Genomic DNA, 18,893 nt, shown 5'->3' on the forward strand with positions numbered 1-18,893 from the left:
TTTTAAAAAATTCTGAAGTGAAGAGGAGACGCCTTTGAAATGAGAGAAAGGGACTGTGAAAAAGAAGCATAAAATGCCAAAAGTTGTCTGCTATCAGTGGTGTAACAAACATTTAACTGATGGAAATTCTTTATTAGTAGTCACTGATTATTATAGGCTAGATAATCATGCTTTGTATGTGCAATGGTGAGAAATGTTCCCAGTATTGGCAAGGATGGAACTTCCTCTACATCCTATGAAATTTCCTCTCTTTGCTGCCATTGTTTTAAGTGGCACAGAGGAAGGAAAGTGCCAATTTAGTGTAAGTAGTTGTGTATGTCTCCTCCAGACTGATGACAGAAACAGATATATCCAAATTCCAGCCCCCTGAGAGTAGCTGGATTCATGCTGGTGACAGAAAGCTAGCTTTGCACCCTTCCCTGCCCTTTCTCTTACTCTTATTTTCTGTGCTATGTATAACTTCAGCAGGATGATGCCTGTTTCCCCAGAACTGGGAATGCTACTCACTCTCTGTGTGCATCACTTGTTTGCTTAACTTTGCATTCTTTTGTTCCCTCTCAGCTCCTCTCATCCTGAACTTTGGGTTCAAAATTACTGTTAGATTAGACAGCTTATTGCCCTCAAATGTCAGCAGTTGTAATAATAAAGCATTGACTCCTCCAAAACCTTATGCTCAAAATCTTTCCTGGAGGGAAGACCTCCGCAGTTCCAAATTCACAGCGCTCTTCTCCAGTTCAAAAATTTTATTTGAATTCAGCTGGAGAGAGGCAGCCCCATCCTCCAGAGCATTTAGGCTTTTATAGCATTTGCAATACCTTTATTTCTCTCTGGTGACTCCCTGTGAGATTGTGCAGGAATGAGCTCAGGGTAAAACACTATCCATGAAGATCCACCAGGTTGACAGAGCTGCCTCCTGCGGTGACTTTATTCTCCGGGTGTTGTCATGCTCAGCTGTAGTTCCTGTATCTTGCTCTTTACAGGCATTCAGTCTCAGAATCATTACGGTAGGCAAGACATTACTGAGCCTGTGGTGACATCTAACATTTCAGTATTTCATATCCAAGGGAAGCATGTCAGTCATAAAAAAGAATGCATTTTAAAAAAATCAATATTTTACAATGTGATACTGAATGTTAACTTTCTGTTCCAGCTATTTAACCCTGCTGTTTCATTTTCTGTATTTTTACACCAAGGAGACAGCTAAGGATGGAGTTTCTGAAGAGAGCATTTAGAACCATCATTCTTCTCTTTTACATATATGTAATGTAATTACATATGTGTAATAGCCTTAGTAATGTCTATATCTGAGCAGCTTGCGATACTTATCTCTGTGATGCCTCTAGGAATTAGTTAAGTACTAATATTCCACATCACGCAATTTGGTATTTAATGCACAGAACATTTTTCATCATTGCAGAATTAGTGTGAGCTGCAGAGTTTTATCTGAGTTCATAAACTCACTCAAGCTGGCAATCGTTAGGTCGTGCAGAGACAAAATTAGAAAGGTGAAAGCCCAGCTAGAACTCAATCTGGCCACGGTCATAAGGGACAACAAAAAATGTTTTTACAAATATATTAACAACAAAAACAGAGCCAAGGAGAATCTCCATCCCTTATTGGATGTGGGGGGGGAACATTGTCACCAAGGATGAGGAAAAGGTTGAGGTACTTAATGCCGCCTTTGCCTCAGTCTTTAATAGCCAGTCCAGGTATCCTGAGGGTATTCAGCCCCCTGAGCTGGAAGACAGGTATGAAGAGCAGGATAAACTCCCCATGATCAAGGAGGAAGCAGTTAACGATGTGCTAAGCCACCTGGACACCCACAAGTCTATGGGGCCTGATGGGATCCACCCGAGAGTGTTGAGGGAGCTGGCAGAGGAGCTTGCCAAGCCACTCTCGATGATTTATCAGCAGTCCTGGTTAACAGGGGAGGTCCCAGATGACTGGAGGCTTGCCAATGTGACGCCCATCTACAAGAAAGGCCAGAAGGAGGATCCCGGGAACTATAGGCCTGTCAGCCTGACCTCGGTACTGGGGAAGGTTATGGAGTGGGGGAAGGTTATGGAGTGGTTCATCTTGAGAGTGCTCACAAGGCAGGACAACCAAAGGATCAGGCCCAGCCAGCATGGGTTCATGAAAGGCAGGTCCTGCTTGACCAACCTGATCTCCTTCTATGACCAGGTGACCCGGTCAGTGGATGAGGGAAAGGCTGTGGGTGTTGTCTACCTGGACTTTAGTAAAGCCTTTGACAGCGTCTCCCACAGCGTTCTCCTGGAGAACCTGGTGGTTCATGGCTTAGGCAGGCTCACTCTTTGCTGGCTAAAAAACTGGCTGGATGGACAAGCCCGGAGAGTTGTGGTGAATGGTGTTAAATCCAGCTGGTGGCCGATCACAAGCAGTGTTCCCCAGGGCTCGGTTCTGGGGCTGGTCTTGTTCAATATCTTTATCAATGATCTGGATGAGGGAATCAAGTGCTCCCTCAGTAAGTTTGCAGATGATGGGTGGGAGTGTTGATCTGCTGGAGGGTAGGAGGGCTCTGCAGAGGGATCTGGACAGGCTGGATCAATGGGCAGAGGCCAACTGTATGAGGTTTAATAAGGCCAAGTGCTGGGTCCTGCACTTGGGTTACAACAACCCCATGCAACACTACAGGCTTGGGGAGGAGTGGCTAGAGAGCAGCCCGGTGGAAAGGGACCTGGGGGTGCTGGTTGACAGCCGGCTGAACATGAGCCGGCAGCGTGCCCAGGTGTCCAAGAAGGCCAACAGCATCCTGGCTTGTATCAGGAATAGTGTGGCCAGCAGGAGCAGGGAAGTGATCATGCCCCTGTACTCGGCACTGGTGAGGCTGCACCTTGAATCCTGTGTTCAGTTTTGGGCCCCTCACTACAAAAAGGACGTTGAGGTGCTTGAGCGTGTCCAGAGAAGGGCAATGAAGCTGGTGAGGGGTCTGGAGCACAAGTCTTATGAGGAGTGGCTGAGGGAACTGGGGTTGTTCAGTCTGGAGAAGAGGACCCTGAGGGGAGACCTTATCACTCCCTACAACCACCTGAAAGGGGGTTGTGGTGAGGTGGGTGTTGGTCTCTTCTCCCAAGTAACAAGCGATAGGACAGGAGGAAATGGCCTGAAACTGCACCAGGGGAGGTTTAGATTAGATGTTAGGAAAAATATCTTTCCTGAGAGAGCGGTCAAGCATTGGAACAGGCTGCCCAGGGAGGTAGTGGAGTCACCATCTCTGGAAGCGTTCAAAAAACGTGTGGATGTGGCACTTCGGGAGATGGTTTAGTGGGTGTGGTGGTGTTCGGCTGATGGTTGGACTTGATGATCTTATAGGTCTTTTCCAACCTTAATGATTCTGTGGTTCTTGTCTGGGAACTGGGCTACAACTCAAGTTAACACAGCTCTCTGGCTCCGAACATTTTCCCTCACAACTGTCTGAATGTTACCTTGTTCACTGACAGTCTCATGCAAACTAAGATAACTTGAGAGGATCTAAAACTGCAGAGAAGATATATAGAGCAAATAAATGGCCGATTAGCATCAGAGAGGCTATTTGTGAGACATCGGGTATCTAGCCTTTTTATAGCAGGAGGCTGGCCAAGGCGTGAGAGTAATGGAAGAAAATCTGTAACATTATATGTCAAAAATAAGGTAGAAGAAAGAACAATTAAACATTTCCTTTTGTAAACAGAATTATTGCTTTTACTAAATATAGACAAGTGCTTATTTTCCTTGCTTGCCAATTTTCTGATAATTTCTTGCTATCAGCTAGATATCTAGATATCACTGCTATCACAGTCACTTTGCACACTTTGGATGTGATCTCTGGGCTGGAGCCAAAAATTCATTCATTATGAGCTAAACTAAAAACTTCACGAACATTTGTTTTCCATTGCAACTTATATTTTAGCCACAATTAAATCTGACGTCTTGTTCAGCTAGCAATTGTACCTGAAGTTTCCGTAGAGTTTGTCATTAGGAAAATTTCTTCAGAGTCGGCTAGCCAGTGTCCGAGCACTACCGCAAGCCATAAGCCTTTTATAAACTTATAGCTCCAGATATCTTCTTGACAGAAAATGCAATTAATTTTCAGTTGTTTAATTTAATTTCTTCCTCAAAGGCAATTTTCTTCTGTAAGTATTTTTAAGTATTTAGTGCTAATGTACAATTAGCGACATGAATGATTTTCCATTTATGTACTTAACACATTCCAGTCATCTTTTATGCAAATAATGACATATTTTTCCTACTTTGAACTCATTTCTGATTAATTTTCATGTACAGTGAATCTATCACCATTATTACTATTAATACATATTACCCAGTTAGGATCATGTGTTCTGGAAATAGTAGATAAATTCTACTTGAGCAATCTTAAAAGTAAAGATTACTTTGAAAGAGAAAATTCTGGAAACAGCTAAGCATGCTTAGCTGTAAAGAAAGTCTTTAAAATGAGTTATGTTTTTACACATAAAGAGAACTAATAGATTCATTGTGAAAACAGAAAGGGAATCTCTTACTAGTCTGCACAGATAAGAACTGAGAGCACAAAAGATTTTTTTAATACAAAAAGTACGTGAAATAATTTTAATAAAGGTAAGACATTAAAAACAAATAGACATACCTACTCCTTGTCCTTCCTGGTAATTTAGGCAGTTTCAAATTCAGAAACAGTTGGTAGAGAGCGGTACGGAGGTTACTGAGGGAATTCAAAGATACATCCTGAGGCACGACCGAGTGACTGCGTGCTGAGTGTTTTGTTGGCCACGTACGATGTGTGTGATGTTACATTTTGGAGGAAAGCCCCAGGATTTTTTTTTTTTACTTCTCCAAATGTCAGCTGTAGTAATTTTCAAGGCATGTGAAATATTTCATTCTCGTTGTGAAATCATATAAGCCATATGCCATGACCCTTGTACTCCTGTGACGGCTAAATAAAGCTCTCAAATACAGGTCCTTGGCAACTAAAACTCCTTTTGTAAATTAACTATGTCGGGAACAATAACAATTTTATCAACAGCTCTGAAATGCCCTCTCAGTGCCAATGCACACAAAGACAAAATTTGAACTAGGTTTTTGTTGTGGTGGGAACTCCTTCCTCTGCCAGCCTGGGGGAGGACCATGCCAAGTATCTGGGTTTAAAGTAGGATAGGTATATGTGAAGGGCTGCTGAAACATGGACCCACTAAACCCCATGTTAGCCTTTCCACCGTTTTTGAAAAGGAATATTTTGTGCCCCACTATATGTGTCTATGGCGTGAGTCTCTGTGAACATTACTTCTCAGTGGTGCATGATGACTGCTGTATTTTCGCAGGCTTGCACCCATAAATAATCTTTTTATCTGATTACCTGCTAGGGCCTTGTAGCCTGAAACTGGTTGTTTATAAATTATTTTAATCTTTTTCAGTCTGATTGTCCTCTGAGTAGAGCACTGTTTAAAAAAGTTCATATCTGATGCACCTCAGATTTTAAATACAAATCTCTTTTAAGTATATCTGTGTAGGATTTTTCAAATTCTTTTTAAAAACCAGCGAGGTTTCCAGGGACTGGAATGTTATTTACTTACATGAAATCGTTCTTCCCATTGGCTACCTACCCAACACATGTAGCATCTTTCTGAATTCTTATTCAACTGTGTCCATTCTTGTTTGATAAGTGAGACAAAATGAAAAGCCATGCAAGGCTGCATGGTGATATCTTATTATGAACTTCCCTATAATCATGATAAATACTTTTATGCCAACTTTTTATTCATTAAAAAGATACTAAGTTAGAATTATGCAAACACTGGTAAAATTGACAAATTTGAAAAATTGTTCCCGTTAGCACCATCACATTGGAGAAAACTCTAAAGAACCCAACATTTAATTTCAAGATTTAAAATGTATACTTATTTTATTTAAGCAGTTTCCTATTTAAACATTTACTTATTTTATATAAATAAATGAAACAATATTAAAAAATACATCTCAAATGAACCTATATGCTTCAGTTCTGTCAGAATTTTTTTTTTAATACCTTGATCAAACTTCCATTTTGGTGAAGACCTGAAACACATTTTTTGAATTGCCTTACCTAACGAATCCTAATAACCTACAGGAGATCAATCTCCAAAAAACACATTCCACGCTGACTGATTGAGGTAACTGCAATATAACAGGAGATCTTCGTCACAGACTTCCCAAAACTTCCTCTTTGCTTACGGTAGTGCATATCTGTGTTTAAGTTATGTTTTCCATAAAGAAGAACATTTGAGCAATAACAAGAAGTCTGGAATTTGTCCTTGCTTGGACATGAACCTCTAGGAGCTGCCAACATCCACGTTTACTCGCAGACTCTGAATAGAAAACTGCAGCTGTGTCTAAAATTTATATGATAAATAACACAGTCTTATGAAACTCATAACTTCAAAATGGGATCAAAATATTGGTTTGCAAATCCAACTCCTATTTGTAAATCTAGTTTCTTATTTTCTGTTGGTTTTCATTGCCGCCTTCAGAACTTTTTTTGGTAGTGGAGAGAGATTCAAAATTGGGAGTCTATACATTTGGTGGAAATAGTAAAATAAGTAGGCACTGTTGTAGCTCCAGCTCTTAAACAACATAGAACAAGGCCACATAAGAAGCTGTAACTTTATACAAAAAGGGGATTTAATTTAATATTTCTTTGCAACTTGGGTCTTCATTTCAACCTGTAGAAAGCATATAATGATTTGGTAACATTTTACAGTTTGCAAACATGTAATGAACCACAAGTTAAAGGAACGTGAAGAATTAGTTTAAAAACATGTATATAAGTCAACAGTTGAAAGTTTTTTATTGTGTATGCATAATTAAACATATCTGTCTATTGGTGCCTTCAGCTCGGGATACTCACAGCACATTATTTTATGTTTTAAGCTTATATGATCTTCATCCACCCTGTCTATGTTGACTTTCCTGCAAAAAGTACACATTCTCTAGAGCTGCATAGGAATTTACAAATGCTAACTGGGTCTCTCTGAGCAGAAAAATTAAACAAATATGTCAATATTTGTAGAAGTAATTATTACACATATTATGTGGTAGACAAATGGCAGAAATCCAAAAGGTATCCAGAGTTCTGGCTCTTGGTCCAACAGTTCAGCCATTAAAAAATCTTCCTCTTAACATAGCTGGATCCCTCAATGATCTGAGCAAATTATCTTTTTGGAACAGTATGATATAACAGTTTGATTTTCATTATTGCAATGGTTTGCAAATCAACATAGTTATCCACTATAACTGTTCATCTATTCTGGAACGGGAGACAAGTTTTTTGATGCGACCTTGTGATGTAAAATTCTTTGTTCATCTTAATTGGATTTTTTTACATACACCACAGACAGTGGTTGCTAAGGAGAGCTTAAACTCTTGTGCAGTGATTTACAATTCCTAGTAAATGATCCTGGTAACATCACAGTGCAGTAATAATCAAGCCCTACTAAATACAACTTACAGAGGCTGAAACAGCAAAATATGGAAGGAGCCAATATAGGCTGGAAACCCACGATGTGCTGGTGGAAGAACAGAGTGAAAGGATGATTCAAAGGCTAAAGTATTGCTTGGGGATTTGGGAATCCTGAACCAAGACCCTGACTTCTCCACAGACACCTTGCCTAAAGACAAGCAACTTTGTCCTGCCCACAAACACCAGCTGTTTGTGCTAACAACTTTTAAGGTTGTTAATTTTGCATTTCAAGTGAAGCCAATGACCAACCTGAAAAAACAGACAGTGAAAAGGTGAGAATTATTCCTGCCTGTACTTACTGCAGTTCAGAAATATCAGCGGACTGTGATGACCTTGCTGTTGCTCTGGCAGTGGTCCCCAGCCACCTCCACCAGACTGAATGCAGGGTTGGCCATTTGTGTGGCCAAAGTCTCAATGAAAGGTGTGGCAGCCTCAGGTAAAAGGGAAGGCAGGAGCAGCGGTGGGAACGGGATGGGATAAAGAGGAGTAAAAAGGCGATGTGGTTATAGTTTGACATTTCCAGCTCTGAGATCCTCAGGATAAAGTCTGCCCTTGTCTTACCAAGAGCCCTTCTCATATTTTGCCTTGTTTCTGTGAGAACAGGACAGAGCCAAGCATCTGAGTGTGACTATAGGCTACCAGTGGGTAAGATGTAGGTTGGACATTGCACTTTATTTCTTGAGGTTTTTTAGTACCTGCCTAAGCAGTACCTGCCTAAGCAGTACATGCCAATACTGCACAATGTGTGATCGTGCTGGGAAGTGGGCAAGAACATGAATTAAGCAGGCTGTGAGCTGACGTTGCGCATTCTGCAGAGGCTGGTGCAGGGGGCTTTCCATTGCTGCTGGCGTCTGTGTGCTCTGAGAGAAGAGTGGAGGCTTTGGGCAGAGGATCCATCCCACAAACAGCACCTATAGGCACTTGTGTACCCCAGGTCCTAGCAAAGAAAAGTAATATCTGCTGTTTCGTGGGACCTTAAGCTACCAGTGGACACAGAAAAGCTACTGTAAAGATTTCAGTTTGCTCGCTTACGCCTTGATTCAGATTTTAACTTTCAAAGGGACTGAGGGTGGTCAGCACCACTCAGAAATGGGTCCTGAAAAGAAAGCTGACACAAAGCTTTAAAAGTAGCTAAAATTCTGTGGTTTCAGCTCACTTTCCTTTGGTGCAATGAGAGGTGAAAGAAAGTACCTGCAACAGTTGCACTTCTAACAAGTAATTCTTGAGTAACAGGATACAGGATAGAGAAGAAAATGCCAGCAAATCTAATTTCTTAAAGTAGTTTATTTTCTGTTGTACATACTGCATAGCAAAATAATGTGTCTACATATTTACATGATTTAAGTTAATGTCATATTAATATAATAACATGTTTATATTTTACTTCTCAGTACCAAATACTCAAAAATCTCTTCCATTGACTCAATAACCTCTGTACAGCTTTCCTTTTATTTAACGGTTGCATGAGCATCATGCTTATGAATGAGACAGTATTGATAACACTGGAGATAACAGAGAGCCTTGCAGTGTTTCATCATAGGTGTCATGGACAATTTAAAAAAATGACCAATAGAAGTATTTATGACATAGGATTATAGTGGATTATTAAAAAAACCTATGGAAATTGTCTATAAATCATCTAGAGGGATCTAAATCCCATAGTTTTTATAGCACATCTGCATACTTCTAGAGCATTTTTGGGTTTAATTACCTGAAGGTTTAATACAAATTTGCCATCATAAATGGAGCTTTATTGCTCCTTTCAAGCTCTGATGAATAAAGACCACACAGTAGCAATCTGAGTTTACTTATGTCACCAAACTCCATTTCCCTTGGTGGCTTTAAGGTTGTAACCTTAAGTGCTTTGTAAAGGCCAAAGGCTCTGTTAGTTTCAGAAGATTCTAGATCATCTCCATCTCAGTTTTCGATCAAAGTTCCTAGAGGTAGAAGTGCATACTGACAATTCAGTACGCTATGAGTTTATCTTCTCTGTAAACTCAACTTGGATCATAAATCCAGTCCAACTGAGGGAAAGCTATCTTGTATTAAAATCACTCAGATTAACTCTACAAATAAAATGTAGGTGCTATTCGAGTTTGAAAAGGCATTTCTTGAATACTCTGAACTTTCAAGATTCCTATTATCTTCAGTTAGATTTCTAAGGCAGTTAGGTGATGCTCTTTTTCATGTTCTCCGTTTCTTCTACTCGTGAGATTATACCAGTAGTGCTGAGCTTTTATGTTTCCATTAAAAAATATATACAAATATTCATTATGCTTTGTGAATATTAAAAAGTCTCTGAGCTGAAGTGTAGGTATGAACATAAATAACATTCACTCAATAAGGAGCAAGTGAATGCTTTTACCCCAATGCAGAAGGGGTAAATAATCTCCTGTTACAAAGAAAACTCAGTTAGCTTCATGCAGCTGGCTGCAGCCTTCCTTCTGCTACTGCTTTACCTTTTTTGAGCTACTTTCCATACATACAAGTTGATGTAAACCTGTAACTAGTGGGGGCAGACCAGTTGCAAAAACGCACAGTCTGTCAATCAAGAAAGCAAAATAGTTTTGGATGACTGAACAGAGAAAGTAAAAGCCCAGAAGGTAACAACGCCCAAAAATCCCTTTGAGTAATAGTTCTACAGGATTCATTTACCAGAACTTACTCTGGTAAGCAAGTAACCTCCTATCAAAAATCTACTGTAACAAACTGTGCGAGTACCGTAAGTAGTTACACAATCCTGACAATAGCTTCTATACTGGGGCTCTATTCAGAGAACAGTATATACACCTTAGAAATGCAAACATTTCAAATGATACATGCATCAAATATTATTCAGCCATGAAAATATAAGTATGCTAGAAAGTAGGATTCAATCATGAAAAATGCCCAATAACATTAGAAGTAGGTGTCTGTATGGAGTTTCCATTAAGATCAAACAGTTGATTTCCCACAAATGGTTAATACTACTACATGTTTACCCTGTGGACCAGTAGCAGACGGATATTTGTGGAGACTGATATGTTAGAAGGCTTTTTTCCTGTAATGAACAAATTGTGCTATTGTGGTAATGGGAAAACAGACTTTTTCTGTGGGTATTCACTTGAAATGGAAGTTCTCAAAGTGTCCAGGGAGTTTTCCATCTGCACAGACTCTGATTTTCTGCACCTCTTTGGGAACAAGCCCTTGTAGAATTCCACAGCCTTCTTCTGGAAGTGCTTCCCAACAATTACATACAAGACTGGGTTCAGGCAGCTGTTGCTAAAGGCACAGTACGTAGCCAGCTGGGTCACTATGTCATTGATTTCTTCCAAGCAGTTGAAAGTGGGTGCGAGGTAACAGATTGTGTCGATGAACGTGCTGATCTGGAATGGAAGCCAGCAAACGATGAACAGCAAGAGCACAGCAAGGACCAGCATGGTGGCTCTCCTCTCTGTGTGGACTAACTTCAGTTTTTGTAGCTCACTACTTCGTAAGGCTTTGATGATTTGCATAGTGCAATAGGTAATTACACAGAGTGGGATCACAAAGCCCACAATATTCAGCAAGCAGTTGTTTGCAGGCTGCCAGTAGCTGGATGGATAAACAAGAATGCAGGCTGTGATGTTGTATTCTTTGTAATACTGTAAATTTCGGAACACCATCGTAGGTGAACATATGAGCAACGCACACATCCAGATTACAAAGCTATTCCATTTGGCACAGACCGTTCGCCGCATCCGCCCAAGAGACATGGTTTTCACCAAGGCCAGATAGCGGTCAATGCCCACTAGTGTCAGGAAATAAATGCTAGAATAGAAGTTCATGCTGCTCATTATGTTGACAGCTTTACAAAGGAACAGGCCAAAGGGCCATTGAAATTTATTAGCAATATTAATGGCCCAGAAAGGTAAAGCACAGACTAACATTAGGTCAGCAAGTGCCATGTTTGCTAGGTAAATTTCAGCCACTGTGCAGTGACTCTTGTGGAAACACAGGACTATGAGGACAAAGGAGTTTTCTATTGCTCCCAGAATAAATATAAACCAGAGGAATCCGGGCTGAAAATCATGTAGCCATTTCCATACATTTGAATTAATACATTCATATTGATTCAGCTGATGCACTTCCGAATTATTGTGGAAGTTTGCCGGACTGACTGTGAGGTCCTGGGTGGCCGTGACGTTGTAAAGCTGTGTAATGTTTTCAGTTGTGATGGAAACCATGTCTGTGCAGAGAAAAAGAAAAAGATGACATGAGATGGCTACATCTAAGTCATTGCTGTCAGGCTGCAGTGAGACAATGTGAGTGCAAGAGCACAAGCTTAAAACCACGTGCTGTACTGTAAATATTCTATGGGTCAGAATAGCTTGGGGTCTGACAGGGAGCAATTTACAGGCATAAATGTTAGATATGCGCTTAAATGTCACAAAGACCAAACAAAAGTTGAGTGTTCAGCATCCACTCCGTACTGTTACAATGTTAACCGTGTTTTTTATTGTTGTGCTCTGAGATAATGACTGATGGGATATTATGCAAATACAAGACTGGCTTCCCAGATCTGTGTATATAATTCTCTGGACTGGGTAACAGAAATACTGTTTGTCTTTTGCCAGGTCTTTAAAATACCACTGTTTATGTTATGGTTTGATTGGAAGATTTCAGATGTGCTTTTAATTAAGACATTTGTCTGATTCAGCTGGTAACTTGGCAGTAAAAAGGGGACACATTTGTAACCCCTGAAAGGATGGGGATTCTAATTTGTACTCTGGTTAATGGATTTCTTGGTTGATGGGTGTCAGTGCTTGATGTGCATATAGACATTTGGCTGTTGGATGCAGAATTACTGAAAAATGGCGGTCGTTTTGTGTACTCAGTTTTAATTAAGCACTGTAGTGCTTGAGAACCCAAAGCAAAGATGAAGACCACATGTTATGAAGTACAGTAAAGGCAAAGGTTACTCTATACTGTAAAATTTGTACCAGAGGTGTCAGGCAGGACAGGCCAATTGGATGAAACAGGCAAGTGGGACTGAGAACCTTGAAAGACAAGGTAACTTAAAAATGGACTAATGAGCACAGAACAAAATGTCAGCAAAGCACGTTTCCAATCCTTCTTAACTTGAGCAAAGGACAGTAATTGCATAAACTGGGTAACAACATAAATATTCTCATTCTCCAAGTTCATCCTCTCAAAACCTCAAATTTGCAAACCCATGTCTAAATGCAGGAATGTATGTCCATCCTCCATCCTGCCTCTTTATTAACCTTGTCATTGTTAGAACCACCTAAATGTTGAGAGACCTGTATCCTTTTGATTTCTGAGTGTTTTCAACTAGCATCTGTGGAACAGGTTGGTGGAGCCTCATTATTACACAGCCTTTCTTGTTGTAGACACCCATCCACTGATCTATGCTTTTAGTGACACTGGTTATCTGAAGCTTTTCGGTCTAGTGGATATGGATTTAGTTGTTCTATACTGAAAGCAAATGCCATCCGCAAGTGCATGCTGTGCAACATTGCCAATATTCTGATTTATGTCCTCTTGTCATCTTCCAGGTGCAGGCAACTTACTGTAGGTTGTAAACGCTTTGGTTAGAAATCTTACTTTTGTTTGAACCCTTCCAGGCATAGCAGAGCACCTGCACCTATAGTGCATTTTTCTGCCACATTATTTGTTCTTATCTGAGCACAATGGAATATAAGACAATACCAAAAGATTCACTGAAACCCAGATATACCTGATCTATTGCTTCCGCTTTATTCATTAGGCCAGAGGTTAGATTGGATTAGTCTGACACAACTTTATTCTTGATAAGTTTATATTGGCAGTTGCTTATCACTTTGTTATTCTCTATTATCCTCCATATGTGGATATACTGATTATTTAATATTTTGCTGTCATGTTTTCCAGGTATTTAAATGAGATTGACAAGTTTGTAAATCCCTGGGTCTTTCTATCTCTGCCTTTTAAAGATAGGTATTGTATTTTGCCCTCTCTGGGCTTCTGAAATGTCCCCGTTCTTGTTGGTTTCACAGACAGAAAAATTGATAGCAAAGATTTCTTCTCCTAATTCCTGAACCACGCCAGTGTGGGTCATATGCAACCCTGCCACTTTCATACATCCATATATTTTTTAATTGGGAAGTTCTTCCTCAAGTCAACTAAATACAATTGTTCAAATCATTCATCTTCAACATCAGATGACAATCTTCATTTCCGAGACGACTACCGCAGAGTTGTTAATGAACTCTTCATCATGCTCTGAGTTACTGGTTCCCTTTTCCTTTTGGTAACAGGCCTTTATTTTCCTCTATTACCCTCTTCTTTTTGATATATTTATAGAAACATTTTATGTTACCTCCTATGTCCCCTATTAACTGCTACTCATTTTTATCCTCATGTTTTTGATATCTTTGACTTTCTGAGTTCTTAAATAATACCTCAGATAGCCACACTTCCCTGTAATTAATCTCCCTGTAGCAAAGCCTGGCATCAAGGTGCTGGTATTCATAAACTCTTCAATATCTCAAAGCCCAACTTCTGTGGCTGCGAGAGATGCCACTAGCAAATTGCAAACAGCAGTTTCAAGTCTCCCTTTCTGTGTATGCTGGCACTTTACACTGTAAAAACACATAGGAAGTGAAATACTAATGCATGATCAAAGAAAGGGCATCTGGGAACAGAGAAGTTCTGTTGGGCGATGCAATTAGCAGAGGCTGTTTCTGTCCGTAGCAGGCTGTTACCTAGCAGAAAGAATTGTGAGTGTTTTATGCTTTGAGGTTACGTGTATGCATATATTTAATAAGATGTTCATTAGCAATTCAGGGTGGTGATAAAAGCTATGATGTTGTCAATTTTTATGCCTTTCCCTCATTATATGACTAATAGAAAAACAATAAACAAGAATTAATTTACAGCAAATAGCAGTAAATCAAAAAAACTTACCTACTGATTTATGGTATTTTCCCTACAATTAATCTCTTTCAGATTTTTTTTCTTTTTTATAAAGGAAAGCCCTAGAATACTTTCAAATAAATTATTTCAGATTTCTGTCGTCTAGGAACAGTGTGCAGGGGTTAGTTAGGGTGTGACCAAGTCCATGGCATGGGGTTTCTGATTTCCTTGGTCCTTAGCTCAAGCCCTTCCATAAAGCATTGGTAGAAATGTGTGAGAGAACAAGGTAATATGTGGTAATGATCAGTTTATGAACCCTATTTAAATGATGTGCTCAGTGCTATTCTCTATAGCACAGGAAACTCATTTAAAGTATGTGTTTACTGAATAAATTATGATTTACACAGCCACAATTTAGAAAAGGGAGCGATGTCTATTTGCCATTAGCTTATCAGAATTCAGTGAAGGTAAACGTGACCCCTTCACACACTCTCTACAACTGCTTTCTGTGCAATGCAAGACAGGCCTAATGTCTCTGGTGGGACCCTGAAAAAGATTTTGTCTGACAGTTTTGATTGACACACTGCCCAGCTGAAGCAATCTATCATTATGATCATGAGGAACTCCTGTGGGGGCTGAATTTGTCCCTGCTGGAGTTCACCTCCTACTATTAATTACCTCCTCCTTGACAGTTACTAAAAACTTTGTCGGTCACTGTCTCATGTTGTTCCAGAATATTTTTTGGCAATAGCATTGGGAAAAAGTGGCAAGGTTTCAAAAGTGGGGGATTGCAGGGTGCCCTGTGTGGAAGGCAGCCATGACCTGCCCCGTGTTGGTGGCAATCAGATCTGTGCCTCTTGTAGACACTGCCCTGACCAAGGCAGCAGGGCTTTGGGGTCGATGGGCTTGGGCTGATGGAGGGATACATTGAGCAATGGCCAGATCCTGCCAATGCTGCAAACGAAGAACCCTTGCAGAGGGACTGGGGAGAAGAGGTTAATCAACCATAGTTGCTGAGCTGATGGATTGTTTACAGGCAAGGGGAGAGAGACCCCAAAAAGGTGGTGGTCACCAGTACCGTGGCCTGAGAGCTCTGAGGGCTGGGCACAGTCACGCTCCTTGGTATTGCCCGGTAACCTGGTGGCATGTTCTCCTGAGAATATCGGGAAGCCAAGGATAACACCCAGAGTTCAGGGGTGTGGTCAGCCTTGGAATGTTGTACAACCCAGCTGTACATGCTGGGACCTATGGATGTTCTTGAAAGAAAAGCAGTGGGATATGATGAAGTGGGACAAAAAGCCCTGTAAGGATGAAGAGCTGTGAGCTAAGGAGTGCAAGTGCAGGGGAAAAAAGGTCAGATCTATTGAAATAAATACTTTAACAGAACAATTTTTTTCCTATTTTTCCTACCATAATTGATGTAAATGCCCTTATGACAACTGCAGAGAAATGGCTGTCATTCCACAGTATGCTTCAAGTTTACACACCAAAGGGTCTCTAAAAATTTGACTTTTGAGAGGTAATAACTCTGTATCTTTTCTTTATTGCCTTAACTTTCTGACAAATTAAGGAGTTGATTTGCATTAAAGTAACTTTTGCAAGGTTATTTTTGTCCCAGTCAAGTTCCTCAATCTGGTTTAACATGAAGCCTCATGAAAGTGAACAGTGTAAGTACGAGGGCAGCCACAGGGTGCAAAGGGACGGTGAAGGGTGAATGTAGAACAGGAAACGTTTAAGCTAACATTGCCGCAAAAAGTGTCCATACAACCTCAGATGTGCTAAAGCCCATTAGACATTAATTATACAAAGATTGGAAAGTAAAAATTGAAGTCATGGGGTCAGTAAAAGCAGAACATTTTAGGAACATTTCAGATGTTTTCTCTATCTTTCCAAAAGAACAAATGCCCCCTTAGTAAATGTGGTGGGTTGACCCTGGCTGGATGCCAAGTGCCCACCAAAGCTGCTGTATCACTCCCCCTCCTAAGTTGGACAGGGGAGAGAAAATATAATGAAAGTCTTGTGGGTCAAGAGAAGGACATAGATAGATCACTCACCAATTACTGTCACGGGCAAAACAGACTCAACTTGTGGAAATTAGTTCATTAACAATCAGATCAGAGTAGAGTAATGAGAAATATAAACTAAATCTTAAACACCTTCCTCCTACCCTTCCCTTTTTCTCTGGCTCAACTTCATTCCTGATTTCTCTAACTCCTCCCCCTGCAGCGGCAAAGGGGGACAGGGAATGGGGGTCGTGGTTTATCTGAACCAAGAAATAAATATTTTTAACATTAGAGGATGCTCCAGGATGAAAACAATAGGATCTTCAAGTATCTCCAGCCGCTAAATCATTCAATTTCAACCTTGCCAACCTCAGAAGTTTTGAAGACACAACTGGATAAAGCCCAGTGTGGCATGGTCTGATTTCATAGCTGACCCAGCTTTGAGCAAGAGGTTGAACTAGAGACCTTCTGAGGTCCCTTCCAACCTGGACTATCCTAAATTCCTTGATTTGTGCTTCTTGTGCTAATAATCCAAACTTCCAGTTGGATTTAGGCCAGCAAACAAAAGCTGAATTTCAGCAGCAAGTGCCCTAGCTTGCTGGAGTTTCCTAGCTCACCTTGGTGCCCTCGCTCACCAAGTTTCCTTTAGGAAGCTATGGACGTTTTGTTGAAAGCGCTGTGTTTTGTCTCTCTTTTCAACAGAAATCCTGAGGGACTGTATTCAGTGTGTATAGAGGAGATTAAAAAATTCTGTGATTTTGAAGGAGAGAAGGAGCCATGTTAGGAGGCAATTTGAGTGCTTGAATATTGGCGTTTTGGGAAGTACAGGGTGTCTAAGATGTCTGCATAGGGTTCATCAATGGTACAGGCCCTCTGAGAGGTGCGGTCTTCTGGAGCCAGGCAAGATACCTTGCAGTTTCTGAAGCACCCCGGATACTGCAGGGCCAACTTTGTCCCTTGAGGTTAGCGCTAAGATTGGAGGATGGGGGGCATAACTCCACTGTGAAACTAGCAAATCTTTGAGCTTAAGAGACTGTTATAGAGACTATAAAATAGAACATCATAGCTGTAAATTGAAATACGGAATTATAGCAAAGGGAGACAAAAGGAAAAAAAGTCTCCTGGGAATTAGCCTGTTAAAACAGACCAGGTTTTAAGAGCTCAAAAAGAGAAGTCACTGATTTCTTCCACAAGAAATGGTTAAAATGTAAGTTTGTGATTTTTAAGTATTTGAAAAATAGAATTAAGAAGGTTTGGGTCCATATTTGAAATGAATAAGGGTCTGAGGTACTGCTAAATGTATTGGACCTTGGCTTAGTGCTGTTTTTAAGGAAAATTCCTGCTTCTTGTCTTTTGGGAGAACAGGAACACTGTGTAAAGCTCTGTGCTACTCTGGCAACAGCTAAAGCAGATGAGCTAGAGGAAAAGGTTTTTGTTTTTATTGTTTTGTGTTTCTTCTGACAAAAGGAATTAACTATGGGTAAAATAATGGGGTGGGGAACAAACCTGACTTCATGTCAATTTTTGCTGACTTTCTGAACGTTTAAAAATCTGCATGTTTATAACACCTTCCTAATTCCTGAGAACTCTGTATTCCTCAAAGTTGACTTAAAACCCACCCATATTTTAGCCTTTCATAACTATCTCAAAGACAACATAAGCTAGAAATGTTCAGCAAGAAATAACTTCTTAAATTAACCACTTTCCTCATAGAAATATTTCTTCTTCCTTCTCTGAAGTATGGATGAGGGAAAACACACATTTAGGCAGAAACGTAATGCCATACAGCTCCGATCACCTATCATTCCTATTGTAATATTTATGAATGTCATGTATTATTGTTCATTAGCAGTAATTTTACTGAGAGTAATTTACAAATACAAGTGTATTCAGTCTCTCAGAAATCTTTTTTCCTGTGAAAATTTATCAAACAAGCTGTTATGAGGCTACATGACTTATTCCCAGTTAGTGGTGAGCGCAAGGGCTAGATGATGATCTTGGGCACACTTATTGCACACTTCTTAGGACGAAGTGCTGTAAAGATATAGTTGCTGTTTTGTTGCATGTGTTAGCTCACTTAGCTGTTCTTTGGAGCTGTGTAACTCCTCTTGCATGTAAAACTTTCACAGATCATGGATTTCAGAAAGTATCCCAGAAAAGCAGTGCTGTCGGTTATACCCTGGGTGGGAACATACATTTTGCAGAGAAAGGCTGTGTCAAAGCTTCATTAAATTAAAAAGGGAAGGGTATAAGCAAATAAATAGTAGAAAATGCCAAATCCCTTGTATAACCTGTTCTAGGGTTGTTTTGAGGCGCAGTTTGGACAAAGGAATGAAATACGAGGGTAAATCCCTCAGATGTTTTTTTCACAATAAACCTTCTGCTAATTTTTGAAAGTGTTTGGCAATAAAGGTAAGTGAGTTTTGTAACTCTAGGACCATGAAGAATTGAAATTTTATAAATACAAGACCTGTACATAGTGATGTGCTCACAGCAACAATTCCCTAAGTTAAATTTAGACCTGAATA

General features: G+C 40.1%; 1 protein-coding gene across 1 annotated transcript; it reads right to left on the bottom strand.

The window, feature by feature from the left end:
- Positions 1–10,545: 10,545 nt before the first annotated feature.
- On the bottom strand, positions 10,546–11,691 carry BDKRB2 (bradykinin receptor B2; the record flags this gene model as incomplete). The annotated part of the gene is made up of 1 exon (XM_082000029.1): positions 10,546–11,691. The coding sequence occupies one exon, from the start codon at positions 11,689–11,691 to the stop codon at positions 10,546–10,548; it is 1,146 nt and encodes a 381-aa protein (XP_081856155.1).
- Positions 11,692–18,893: the final 7,202 nt, after the last annotated feature.

This window comes from Phaethon aethereus, assembly GCF_964289735.1.
Source record: "Phaethon aethereus genome assembly, chromosome: 5".
In the NCBI taxonomy this organism is placed as follows: domain Eukaryota; kingdom Metazoa; phylum Chordata; class Aves; order Phaethontiformes; family Phaethontidae; genus Phaethon; species Phaethon aethereus.